General features: G+C 36.3%; 1 protein-coding gene across 13 annotated transcripts in view; it reads left to right on the top strand.

Moving 5' to 3' along the window:
- Positions 1–12926, top strand: part of PIEZO2 (piezo type mechanosensitive ion channel component 2) — a 245733-nt gene that overhangs the window by 147440 nt on the left and 85367 nt on the right. For 11 of the 13 annotated variants that reach the window (XR_006178478.1, XM_042869233.1, XM_042869225.1 and 8 more), the window contains 5 exons: positions 2055–2217; positions 7812–7943; positions 9519–9557; positions 10836–10974; positions 11406–11542. Coding sequence is in view for 12 of the 13 variants with exons in the window: in XM_042869233.1 (XP_042725167.1) it covers positions 2055–2217; positions 7812–7943; positions 9519–9557; positions 10836–10974; positions 11406–11542 (610 nt within the window). In the remaining variant the exon portion in view is untranslated. The remainder of the gene's footprint in view (positions 1–2054; positions 2218–7811; positions 7944–9518; positions 9558–10835; positions 10975–11405; positions 11543–12926) is intronic. The other 2 variants (XM_042869226.1, XM_042869227.1) reach the window with 2 other exon arrangements.

The following is a 12926-nucleotide window of genomic DNA, read 5'->3' on the forward strand; positions in this document are numbered from 1 at the left end:
CGTTATACAGGAGAATGGAATATGTGATAATAAGTTCAGATCTGCCTGGCAGAAGGGTTTTTCCCTGATTTCTGTAGGAAATACTCAGCATTCACTGTCAGTGGAAAGATGTTTCACTTCAGTAAGAATTGGACTGCAACCTGATTCCGAGACATTTGTGAAGCAGAAGCAGGGTGATTGGTACTGTGCTTACATAGAAAAGATTAAGATGAATGAACGGTGGAGGAATGCACTCTGAAATCAAGATGGAAGATGGAACTCAATAACCCTGATCACTGAGGAGTCAAAATTACAAGTCAGTTGGCAGAAAAGAAAGCAGATAAAGCAGAATGTTCCTCTATGCTGATAGAAATATGAACAGAATACAATCCAGCATGTATTGCAGTCAGGTGAAGCCAAACCATAATACTGGCTCTGAATTTGCCTGGATGCTACAGAAGTTTGAATATGAGTCAACTCCAAACACAGGTCTGTCAGCTCATTTAAGTTACAGCATTTTATTTTGTACGCAGGACTTTTTTTTTTTTCCTTTTTTTTTTCTTATCCATTCCAACCATGGATCCACCCAAAAGCTCTAAGCCTTAAAGTTTATAGCCTTTGGCTCTTGTTGACAATCAGAAGGAGAAGGGAGTGCTGATAAATTGTTTAATAAAATACTGCAGCACACCAGTTCTGGCAGTTAATGGTATTATACCCCTGCCACTAATCCCCAGTGAAGGAACAATCTCTCTTTTTTCTTTTGATTTTCATTTAATTGCATTGAATGGGTAGATTTCAGGCAGTGCATCTCTGTTCAATATCATACTTTGTATTCATTCTCTCTTTCATGTTGGATTTTAATAGGTAAAAGAAGTAATCTTTTAGACCTTTACTGCTTATTTTTAAACTCCCTGGTAGTAAAAATAAAAAATAACACCCCCCCCACACACACACACACGCAAACATTTACTGTAATATTTTTGTTTTACTCTGTCAGAATAAATCTAAGTTCAGGATGTTTGTTTTCCTTAAACTTCTCTTAGAGTTGAATTTATTTCTTGTAACAATTGGAAACTCTTAGGCATGTTGTAGAAAATTGTCAATAAATCAGACTGCTATGATGAATACTGACGTATGCTATGGTGACCTTATGAACTGGTTTTGGAACTCAGCAAAATATTTCAGACTGAAAGAACAGGATAATTATGACTTCTTACCAGTTTGGTTTCGGATACAAAGCATCAAACATCTTGTCTAAAATATTAAAAATAAATTAAATAAACTATTATCAATAAATTATTGATAAATTATCATTATTAATAAATTATTATTTAAATAATTAATTAAAAATGTTGGGGATTTTTTTTTCTATTTTTAAGTGTTTCTTTTCCCAACGTAAGCTTCTTACCCATTAGAAATATTGTGAGATCCTAGTTTTTCAAGAAATAATCAACCAATCTCATTCATGTTACTACTGCAACTATATTAATACTAATTATGGAATTAATGTTTCTTTTTTTTCTCCATGATTCGATCATTCAGAGAAGTTGCTTTGTCACTGTGCCAAATGCTGTCCTTTTCTGCTCTCAGCAGCTGTGTGTTCAGTGGAGGTCTGTGCATCGACAAGTTTTTTCCATAATTAGGCAATTATTAATAGTTTTATCTTTTTCTTCTAAAAAAAAGAATTCTCATGATGTACTTAGGAGATAGCTGTATCCTGGCAGAGGGTATGGAATGGCTTTGTATGTCAGTTCAGTAAATCGCTTTGAAAAGTCATGTTGCTGTGATAAGGGCTTAGGTCATTTGAAGTTTTTACATTTGGCATGATAGGTGCAGTGATATACTCCCATGCTTTATTTTGAAAACCAAGAGAAAAAAACAAACAAACAAGCAAAAAAAACCCACCACATTCCTGAACAGTAAATATTCTGGAATGAAGATGTTTACTGCATTTTTTTTGAATAGGGTACTGTAGGTAAGCAAATACTTCTGAAACTAAAATATTTTAACCATGGAAAATTTGATGTTTATTCTCTAACTTGGTTTTTGTTGTTGTTTTTTTTTTTTATCCACAGGTTGTTTGGTGTTACTTCTCTTACACAGACAAATTGTTCAAGCACTTGGATGATCATCAAAAATCAAGAGTTACACTGGTATCACCACGCCAATCCAGTCTTACTGCTGGTGATGTACTACACCCTTGCAACTCTGATCCGCCTTTGGCTACAAGAGCCCATTGTAAGAGTAATTCACTTCTCTTTTAGCACTAATGACTGTTAGACTGGCCTGTGCAGGTACTTCCGAGCAGAAGTGCGAGCATTCAAGTAATCTCAGGGAAAGAGACAGGTGCAAGTTGCTAACTTGAATTCAGGCTTTCTGATAGAATCATAGAATGGCTTGGGTTGGAAGAGACCTCAAGGATCATCAAGTTCCTACCACTTTACCACAGCAGGGCCACCAATCTCTGGATCTTGTACTAGACCAGGTTGCCCAGGATTCCATCCAACCTGGCCTTAAACACCTCCAGGGATGGGACACCCACAAGCTCTCTGGGCATCACATTCTAGCACCTCACCACTCTCTCAGTAATAAATTTCCCCCGACATTTAATCTAAATCCCCCTGTTTCACATGACAAGTGAAAGAAGAACCCGTGTGTACCTTAACAACTTAGAAAATGGAAGAGTGTAATCCTAAGAATTATTTATTTTCATCTCATGATCCTCTGAAATTTGATTTGATTTCTACAAATTAGATTTAGCAGTGCTATAAACCACAGTGAAAGTAGTTTGTGACTGATCTGTGAATGAGTAGCTTTATTAGTAGTGAGTAAAGATGTTTACTGTTTTCTTATTTTAAAGATGTTTCTTCATGTAATACATAATGTTATAGCTTAATGTTTAAAAGGGCAGACATCACCTCTGAATTTAGATGTCTGCAATTTTTGATTTAAGTATATTGAACTTCATAATAAAAAGTGAATGATGCCAAAACTGCCAGCTTCACTTATTAAAAAGTTGTATCTTAAGTTTCCAGAAATCATGAGACTGGCTTTTTCGAAGTCACAACATTTTAAAAGATTGTGATCCAGTGCTGTCTGGTATTGAGTTGCTTTAATTTTTGTATTATTATTATTATTATTATTATTATTATTATTATTATTTTCTTCAGCTGCAGCATATGGAAAAATGGGTTGTTTTTTTTTTTTCTTTATTTATATGAAAATTGAGATTTGTAGATAATAATATGACTTCAGTGCTTAGGCCATAACTAATACTTAATATCTTGCAAATTTCATAATAAACTCACAAGAACATGAGGAGTAACCACATATGAAATGCAGTTAGAGGGAGGTAGCTGTGTGATCTCAGCATCTCTGGAAATTCATTTCCAGTCCTTAGACTTCATTCATCCAACTTTCACCATTTTAATGTTTGGTAATTGATCTAAGTTGATTACTGTGCTTTATTTGTGGCGAAGAATTGGTCTGTCATAGTGTGAATCCTGAAAGTTCCTCCACAGACCAGAGAGAAACTATAGTGAACTTGCTTGCACATAATTCGTTTAGACTACTCATGTTGGATAGGATGAATATTCCCATAAGGCATTAAAATTAGTCTCTGAGAACTGGAAACAAGTTGGTTAGAGAAGCTTTTCAAGCAATTAAGTTGAGAGTGAGTGAATTCTAGAAGAGAGTAGTTTAATGACAGATAGTGTTTCTCAAAAGCATGACTCCATAAAGGGTAATACAAAATCTTGCCTCCCACGAAGGAAGTTTCAGATGCCAGGGAAATGATTCTACCCGTGAAGAGAAATGGGCGTTTAAAAAGGAGAACATTAGAATGAAAAGGGTAAAATCTTTAAGTTAATGCTTATTTCTGAGGCAGGTAATATAGTGCTGCAAGTATTTGTCATTGAAAGGAAATAATGAGATTTGCAAAACTTACTGTTTTTAACATACTTTTTTTTTATGCCAATTTTTGTTCATATGCGGTTTTTTCTTCACCGAAGCCCCTGATCTGGAATTTGTCTTTCTCTTTCTAATTTTCTCCTGTTAGTCACTGTTGTTGATTACTTAAATCCAGAAATAGTTTTATTTCAGGTTTCATTGAACAAAATTTTGACTTGTGAAGAACGTATGATGCAATTGATTCATTAAAGACTAAGGATGTATCCTTCCTTTTCACCCTTCAGTGATTTCAAATTACTCTGGATTTAGGACCTCACCACTAGCCAGTCTATTCATAGATAGAAGACAATGACAGTGTGCTATGAACTGTTTAATGTAAAGCAATCATTCTCTGTAAATTGCTGTAAAGTACAGTAACAAGTGCCTCACATTACAAATGTTCAATAGAATCACTTGAACAAAACTTGCTTTGAACAAACCACGTATGCTAGATTAGGTATAAAGGAATACTGATTCAGTTGAAAAAGACGTACAAAAAGTAAATGAAACACAGGAGCACTAGATTCTAAAAGCAGAATTCAGGACATGTAGACCTGGAGTTTTATCCTTCTTGCATGAATTGCATCTTGAAGTCCTCCTGAAGATAAAAGTACTACTGAATTTCAATAGGAGATCTCTCTGAGACATGCTCTGGAGAATCTCTCTGAATCCTGCAGCTGATCAACAATTTTACAAGAACAATGCTCACTTCAAATCTTGAGTTTCAAGGTGAAGGCTTTTTGTGTGTGCACCACAGTCTGTCAAAGCGCAGTGTGTTTAAAATTTCAAAGAGTTTATGGTATGTCTGTGGGATTCCTTGTGGATCTTACTTCTGCAAAATGCCTTTGGAGGTCAGTTGGAGGTTTCGCTTTTCTTACGCCTGCTATTTTGGATCCTAATTTGTTCTAAAGTTGAGTCTTGTGAAATTCTGCCTCTGCAAATTAGAGATAGATCTGCTTCTGGGGATTTCAAATTCTATTTGTTACTTGTAGGACTGAGTATATCAATAAGGCCCATTCATTTTATCTGTTGAGTGGTAAGGAATAGTATAAAATTCAACAGAGTTTGAGCATTTTAATATAGTGTCCTTTTATAAAAGAACTTTTTAGGATTGTCTGAATTAAGAAGAGTTTGAGAGTTGGTCAAGTAGTGGAAGAACTGGAAGATTTAGACTAGTCAAAGGTCTCCCACAAATTGTAACCATATGACTTGGGGTCCTGGTGGACAAGAAGCTGGACATGAGCCAGCAATGTGTGCTTGCAGCCCAGAAGGCCAACTGTGTTCTGCGCTGCATTAAAAAAGGGGTGGCCAGCAGGGAAGGGGGAGGCGATTGTCCCCCTATACTTGGCTCTTGTGAGATACCTCTGGAGTACTGCATCCAGGCCTGGGGCCCCCAGTACAGGAAGGACGTGGAGCTCTTGGAGCGGGTCCAGAGGAGGGCCACTAAGATGATCAGAAGGCTGGAGCACCTCTCCTATAAGGAAAGGTTGAAGGAGGGAACTGGGATTATTTAGCTTCAAGAAAAGAAGGCTCTGGGGAGACCTCATTGTGGCCTTCCAGTACTTGAAGGGAGCATATAAGCAGAAGGGAGACTGGTTGTTTACAAGGGTGGATAGTGATAGGACAAGGGGGAATGGTTTTAAACTGAGATAGAGGATGTTTAGGTCATATATCAGGAGGAAGTTTTTCACCCAGAGGGTTGTGAGGCACTGGAACAGGTTGCCCAAGGAGGTTGTGGATGCCCCATCCCTGGAGGCATTCAAGGCCAGGCTGGATGTGGCTCTGGGCAGTCTGGTCTGGTAGTTGGTGACCCTGTACATAGCAGGGGGGTTGAAACTAGATGATCGTTGTGGTCCTTTTCAACCCAGGCCATTCTATGGTTCTATAATTCTGTTATTCTATGACTAATCCTATGTTTTCTTACTTTTCTTCTTCTAAGAAGGCTAAAAATATGCTACTAAAATGACTGTCTACATCCTGGGTCTTTTGGTATTGTTTTGGTCATCCTTGTGCCAAACCAAATGCTGCTGATAAACAGTTCTTTATGGTGGTTATTTACATCAAAGTTTTAAATGGCAGCAGTAAGTATTTTAAACACAAACTGTATACTTCTTGTTACACTTTGGCTAGGAGTGCCCTTTTACAATCAAATATAAATACACAATCGTATCTGAATTTTGCTTCCTCTGTGCCTGAGAAGTAAAACCAAATTAATAACCATTGTTTATCTAAGTCAAGATTTAAAAAATAGGACCTTAGTGTTAAGACTGGAATGGAGAGTTTCAAGATCAGTTAGGATGTTTAGATGTTCTGTTCCCATGGGTAACTTTGCAGATCTCTGCCCAGCTTCCTGATTTATTCTTATTCTAATGCATCGACTGATTTTGCTTAAGAGAACCCTTACCACCAGCTAGTTCCCATAAAAAGCTTAATTTGAGGCCCTGCCTTTGAGACACCAAGTTCCTCTGAAAACTAGCTTTTATGTCATACTCTATTTCTTTGTTGGCAGTAAGCAGGATTTAAGTAAAACAAGTATGAGAGCAGATGCTGAAAACCAAAGTTTGATTTTCGAAGTTTTCATTTGAAACAGAAATACAAGTATCTGCTAAGTAGAAAGTGCAAAACAGGCAAGAGAAAAATTCTAAATCCTCACAAACCATTTATTTAGATCGAAATAAAACGTGACAATTAGTTGACTTGGCCAGTTATTCTGTAGCTAATAACACGTAAGTTCAGAATAATACTATTACAATTGGTGTGTACTCTGCTGCAACTCAGCAGAGCTTTTGGACATAAATCCTATTAAATTCATATAAAATGAGACTTGGCCCTGTGTTCCAGGTTGCAAAAGCAATTGTGTACTTTATCATTAGAGATGGCTTTATGGAGTTGAGTAGGTGTGGTTTTAAGCAGCAAGGCTTACAGCTGTGTGAGGATTTGGCTCAAGACTTTAAACTGGAGGTTGTGAAGAGAGAAAGTAGAATTTAGTGTCTTTAAATTTGATACTTCGATTTCTTGGACTTTGGTAAGTTCAACAGGAATGTAGAACCCCAGTAAAGCACTTTTTGTTTCTTATTAGAATCAAACCTGCATGCTTAGTATTACAGCACTTTTCCCCACAAGAAAACAGGTATGGGTACATTCAATCCCATTATCCAGATGGTTTTGATGATAATGAATACTACCAGCTACAATGTCAGTCCCTGAGAAACGACGTTCATAACTGACTGCCATTCTGATTTTGAACAAGACAGTCTAGCCAGTTCTTCACCCACCTTGTGATCTGCCTGATCAATATGTATTTTACCAGTTTGTCAGCAAGGATAATGTAGGACAGTGTTAAACAACATGCTAATGGAATCTTGCCTTTCATCCAGTAAGTTATTTCTGCATAAAAAGTGATGCTTTGCTCTTGGTAAATTCATGTACGCTTTTTCCAGTCAGCTTTGAGTCCTTTGTGTGAATGCACACACAAATATTTTCAGTTCTTCAGGTGTTTGATGAAGGAGAGTTTCCTTTTCACATATGTATGCAGTTGAGAAGAGTTAACTTACTTTCAATATACCGCTTTGAAAATTAAACATCTCTGTAATAGTTTATGGTATGACCATATATACATAAGATTTGGAAGTCTGTTTAATTCTGGTGTCTTGTAACCATCAAGAGACATCCTGACGTTGAAGGACCAGCAGTTATAGAAAAGCTCTGTCATCATTTCTGAAAATGTCATCTCAGTCGAAGTCATCCATCAGATGGTGTGCATTAAACACTAATAGATATTTCAAAGATAGGCTGAGAGGGGTCAGTTAGGGGAAAATATAACTCTCTCTTGAGAGATTTTTGTTTGAAGATTTGTAACTAGTCTTGTCATCTGTATTCTTTAGCAGATACCTGATGAAGAGAAATCTGAGAGCAGAGAAGATGACAAAGAAATACCTTGCAGTCCAATTCCAATGACGGCAGAGAGAAGACGCAGTCTGTGGTATGCGAGCCACTATACAACTGATGAGAGAAAAGTAAGGCTGCAAGGGGAAGGGTCTCTGCATTAAATGTATTTAAAAACATCACTTAATTTTATCACAGTTACTTTGAAATTAATGGAAACAGCATCAGTTAGGTCACGACTAAGAACTGTGTCATTATAGGACTAAGTTAAAATATCAAGACTATGTGGCAGAGTATGGAATTTACTCTGTGAAACTTAAAACAAAAACAAGAGCCAGACTTGGGAAGTAAAAGGACACATTCCTTGATTTTTGCTTCCATACTGAAGAAGTTTAGGGCAAGTCCTTTGGCAACAGGCCACTGTCTTTATGAAAAAGAGCTAGAAATTTCCAAAGCCTGATGTAGAGATCTGATTTACCTTGTAATTTCTAATTACTGCTCACACTGATAAAGGGGAACTACCAGTTTATCTTCAGGCGTATTGGTGCCCTTGTTGGATGTTTACGGCAGGGTAGGGAAAGCAGTTGCTGTAAAAGCTCCTTGAAAGATACAGCTTATCTATCAGTCCCCATCAGCTCCAGTGCAATATTTCATTGGACCTGTTGCAGATAAATTTGTCTTATATAGATACTCTGTTAAGCCATATAGACTTAAGTTCCCCAAAATTGCATCGTAATAATGGTAATGGTAAACGAACTAGCAAATGAAATAGTAAATGAATGAGCTGAGCCTACTCTAAGAAAAAAAGAAAGAAAGAAAGAAAGACAATGGTTACCAGGCTCTAACATTCAGCTATCTCCTTTTTCTTCCGTGGAAATTTTAATTTTTCCCTACAATATATTCTACAGCTACTACAGAAAAGCTAGAGAAGGCACGCATTAAAAATATTCCTGAAAATCTTTTGTGGACAAATATGGAGTAACCAAGAAGTGGTACAGAAAGAGGAATTTGGGACTTTTAAAAGAATTTCAAAACTCCTTTTTTTTTTTTCCCTATGATAATTTCTTAGTGACTACAGTGAAAGATATTTCTAAAAAGATAGAACTTTTGTATGTAGCTTTTGATCCTTTAGTGACTTTTTTGACACATTAAAATTGCATATGTTACCTCATGTTCTTGTGTTCTCATGTTCTCATGTTTATTACTCAGCCTTGGATAAAGTCAATGGTTTTTGTTCAGTGAAAAATAGTTCTACTTGAGGAAAATAAAATTGCTAACAATTATAATTCTAGGTGCCACATTGTATATTTTTATAAACATTACACGGGAAGTAGTTTTATAGAGTAGTTCTAACGATCAATTAAAACTGGGATCATTAGAAACACATTAGAAAGCAGTTAATCAGTATAATGCAATACTGATTAATTCTTTGAGCTAATACCTGCAATTTCAATGCAATAGTCTCAGTTTTTGTTCAGAGTTCACAAAAACATACGGTAAAGAAATGTCAATGGCTTTAGTACACTAAATACCATTTTACGGAGTATAGTGTACAATTCTGCTGACTTTTGAAGAATTCTCCTTGAATTTCTTAATGCAGATATTCTGCAAAAGTCAGTAAATATGCATGCCTGTATTCAAAAAATAACTTATTAATGCTTGAGCCATGCTTCTTTAATAATTTGTCCTTGCATTGCTTTTTGCAGCTTCTGTCAATGACCCAAGATGAATACAAGCCATCGGATGTTAGTATACTGCTAGTCTTTGTAATTTTGTAATTATTTTAACCTGGGCAAATACAGATTACACTGATGATACACAGAATACAGATACACATGTAGATACGCACTCAGCTGGCATATTAAAATCTTCTGTATTTTGATTAGCTTGTGTTCTACCCTGTAACCTTGATTATCCTAAATATAATTGTCTTCTGCTTCCTTAACAATTACGCTGAGAAACTGCTAATTAGCATTAAAATAGATCGTTTGAAATTACACTTATTGTATTGGTAGTATCAACTGGCAAACGATCTTTTTTATTTCACTGGGTTTAAATAAGATCTCAATATATGCTTTCTAATGCAAACCATCTTGAAACTTAGCTTCTTTGCTCTATTCTTTTCTTTCAAACATGCTGAAATGCTGAGGTCTTTTAAGAGTGGCTGTCAGTACTTGAGTTTAATTTAAAGAGTGTAGAAAATTAAAATCTCTGCTTGAGCCGACAGCAGACGATTGTCTTGTCTCGTATAGCAATCCTAAAAGCAAAAACATCAACTCTATTCAGCATACACAGAAGAGCAGAGATGCAGGTGAACTTTGAGTGCATCTACAACCAAATCTAAATGTGTTCCACAGCCTGTGTTCAGGCTGTGTGGCTGCAGATCATACCTAAACGTAACCCAGACACTGCTCTGAATGAGAGAGCCTCAATCAGCCCACACGTGCCTGTCCATATCTTCTACAGTCAGGGTGTAGGAACATGAGCTCAGTGAGTTACTGTTTGTGTGCTGAGCCATGTGGTTGGCCTTAGGCTTCCCCAGCTGTGGATGTGTAAACTTAATCTGCCTTTACACAGTTTTTTCTTTCCATTTAATTTTATAGGTGGGACAGGCCAAGAGTATGTAAATAGCCATTTAACATGATTGCTTTTGCTTGTGTGTCCTCACTTTTATGCCTTTTCAGATTGCTCTTATGCACACTGAAGTGGCACTTTAGGGAATTTGAAAAAACTTTAAACCTTTTAAAGGAGATATTTGCAGAAGTTCAAAATGGAGCAGTATTTTACAGCTTGCTAAAATCTATTGATATTGCATGAAAAGCTACCAAAAATAATTTGAGAAGCTGTTATGTGCTACTTTTGCATGCAGCATGACCATAATGTATCATTTTCTTTGGAAGGAGCCAACAAGAGTTACTGATTAGGCTCCTTTACTGTTGACAGTCCAACACTAGAGAAGTACAGGAATTTTGTTCTCATAAGAACTGCCCTAAATGCAGTGCTTCTGTCCCATCTTCTGGCAGGTTCTGCTTGTAACAGTGAACGGGAACCCTGCTGACTATCACACCATCCACCCCACACTGCCATTAGAGAATGGCCCGGCCAAAGCAGACGTGTACTCAACACCACAGTACAAATGGGAGCCCTCGGATGACATGTCAGGTAGTGAAAAGAATTGCCTGGGAATTACCATATTACCATTACTTATTTCCATATTTTCCTGTTCTGTATCACAGTTCACTGCCTCTTGCATTTATTTTTTCCTTTGTAAAATTCTTGACCTGCTGAAGTTTAAATAACTGTTCTTTAACAACTGCCTATCACTTGGCACTTTTGTAAATAGGGCTGTAGGCATTTACTATCTAAAATACTTTTTCTCTTCATTAACCAACACAGTGATTACAGATTTTGTGATGTTTTACTATGCTCAAACATAATTTTTTATGGCTCCTATCTTGAGCTTGCTAACAAATGTAGAAGAGCTATCCAAGTGATTGCAAGTGAAATCACTCTGGGTTTACTCCCTTTAGATAGTACTCATACTACTTTTAGACCAGCATGAATTGCAAATAAGACTTTATTTTTCTACTTAGAAAAGGAAGAGGAGGAGGTAGAGGAGGAGGAAGAAGTTACTCAGGAAGAAAAAGAAAATGTTAAATTGCATGCCCTGGTCTCTGTGTTCCAATTTATCATGAAGCAAAGTTACATTTGTGCTTTGATAGCTATGATGGTAAGTATTGGCAGTAAATAGATAATGCTGTTGATTTACAAATAAATATGCCTCCTTGATGTTTTCCTGACAGTAATCTCATCTGTTGATTTTCAGTAAGTGTTCGCATCATGGTTAGAAAATATCAATACACTGTAGCATTTTGGGTTTGCTCTAGGTTATTCATGAATAATTCCCAGGCTTGTTACAGTGCTTGCAGTAGGGCAACATGCATGGTTCTGGGTAAAGCATTGCATTTTCAGCACTGGGAGCACTAGGTTTCATTGGCTAGGTTTGTCAATTAAAAAAAAGAGCTTGGTTTTTTACTGATTCCAAAGCTTCCATATAAGCTGGACTGTCATGCTGTTGCTCCACTTAGAATTCTGTCTGTAAAATTAAAGTATTTCAGAATCAAATGGCAAAGTTTAAATACATAGTTCATATTTCAGACTGAAGAATGTAAATGATTGCACCCTGCTCAAAAAAAAAAAAAATCTATCTTTTATTGTCACAGAAAGGTCTCAAGGCAAATAAAACTGTCACTATCATAGGTTTTGCTTTTATTTTACTTGCTTCCCTAATTTTTCATTTTGATGTTATTTGCTTTTTCAGTTCACTTGATACACATGCCCTGAGCTGCACTGTGGCAAATTTTCAGTGTAATGATTAGATCTCTGTCTATATTCCCAATGCAAGCTTTGCTTTTACTATTTTGGAAAGATTTCCACTGTGATGAAATTAACCATAAAGATTCTTGGCCTAGTATTGCATTAAAAAAAAAAATAATGCTGAAACAAATTAGTTCAGCTGCTTTTTGTCTTCATAGATTTTCAGAATTGTTTGCTGTCCTGTAACAGGAAAAGTTTCTCACCTTAAAAGAGCAGGCTCCTTGTGTAGAATCTGGATCTGGCTTGATGCATTAGGGACATTAACAAGTAGTTCTTTTCATAATGCCATTCGTTTTTAAAGTTGCATCCTTCATCACATATTCTTTAATTCTTTTAAAATTCATCTCGAAGTTCATAACTCAACATGAGTTCATAACCTCAATGTTGAGGTACTGCTTGGTAGTTTTCCTGGTTTTTCCTAGTGCTATATCTCTATTTCATATGACTTGATCCAAATTCCTTTGTGGTGTGTGATCTGATGAGTATTCCACTTACACCAAAGCCAGATGATGCTCTGGTTGCTTTCTAATCTGTAAACAAAAAAAGTGACACATCAGTGTTTTTCCATATAACTCTAAAATACATCATTTCCAAGCAGAATGAACTAGACTGAAATGTTCTTAATGTTTCATACTTTCCCATTTAAATTGAGACAAAATTTAAAATATTTTATTGACAATTATACCAGGATATAGCTGAATTGAGTCCGAAATCAATAACAGCACTAGCTGTATCCT

This window comes from Lagopus leucura, unplaced genomic scaffold, assembly GCF_019238085.1.
Source record: "Lagopus leucura isolate 7727_CA_CO unplaced genomic scaffold, USGS_WTPT01 Super-Scaffold_100002, whole genome shotgun sequence".
Classification (NCBI taxonomy): Eukaryota; Metazoa; Chordata; class Aves; order Galliformes; family Phasianidae; genus Lagopus; species Lagopus leucura.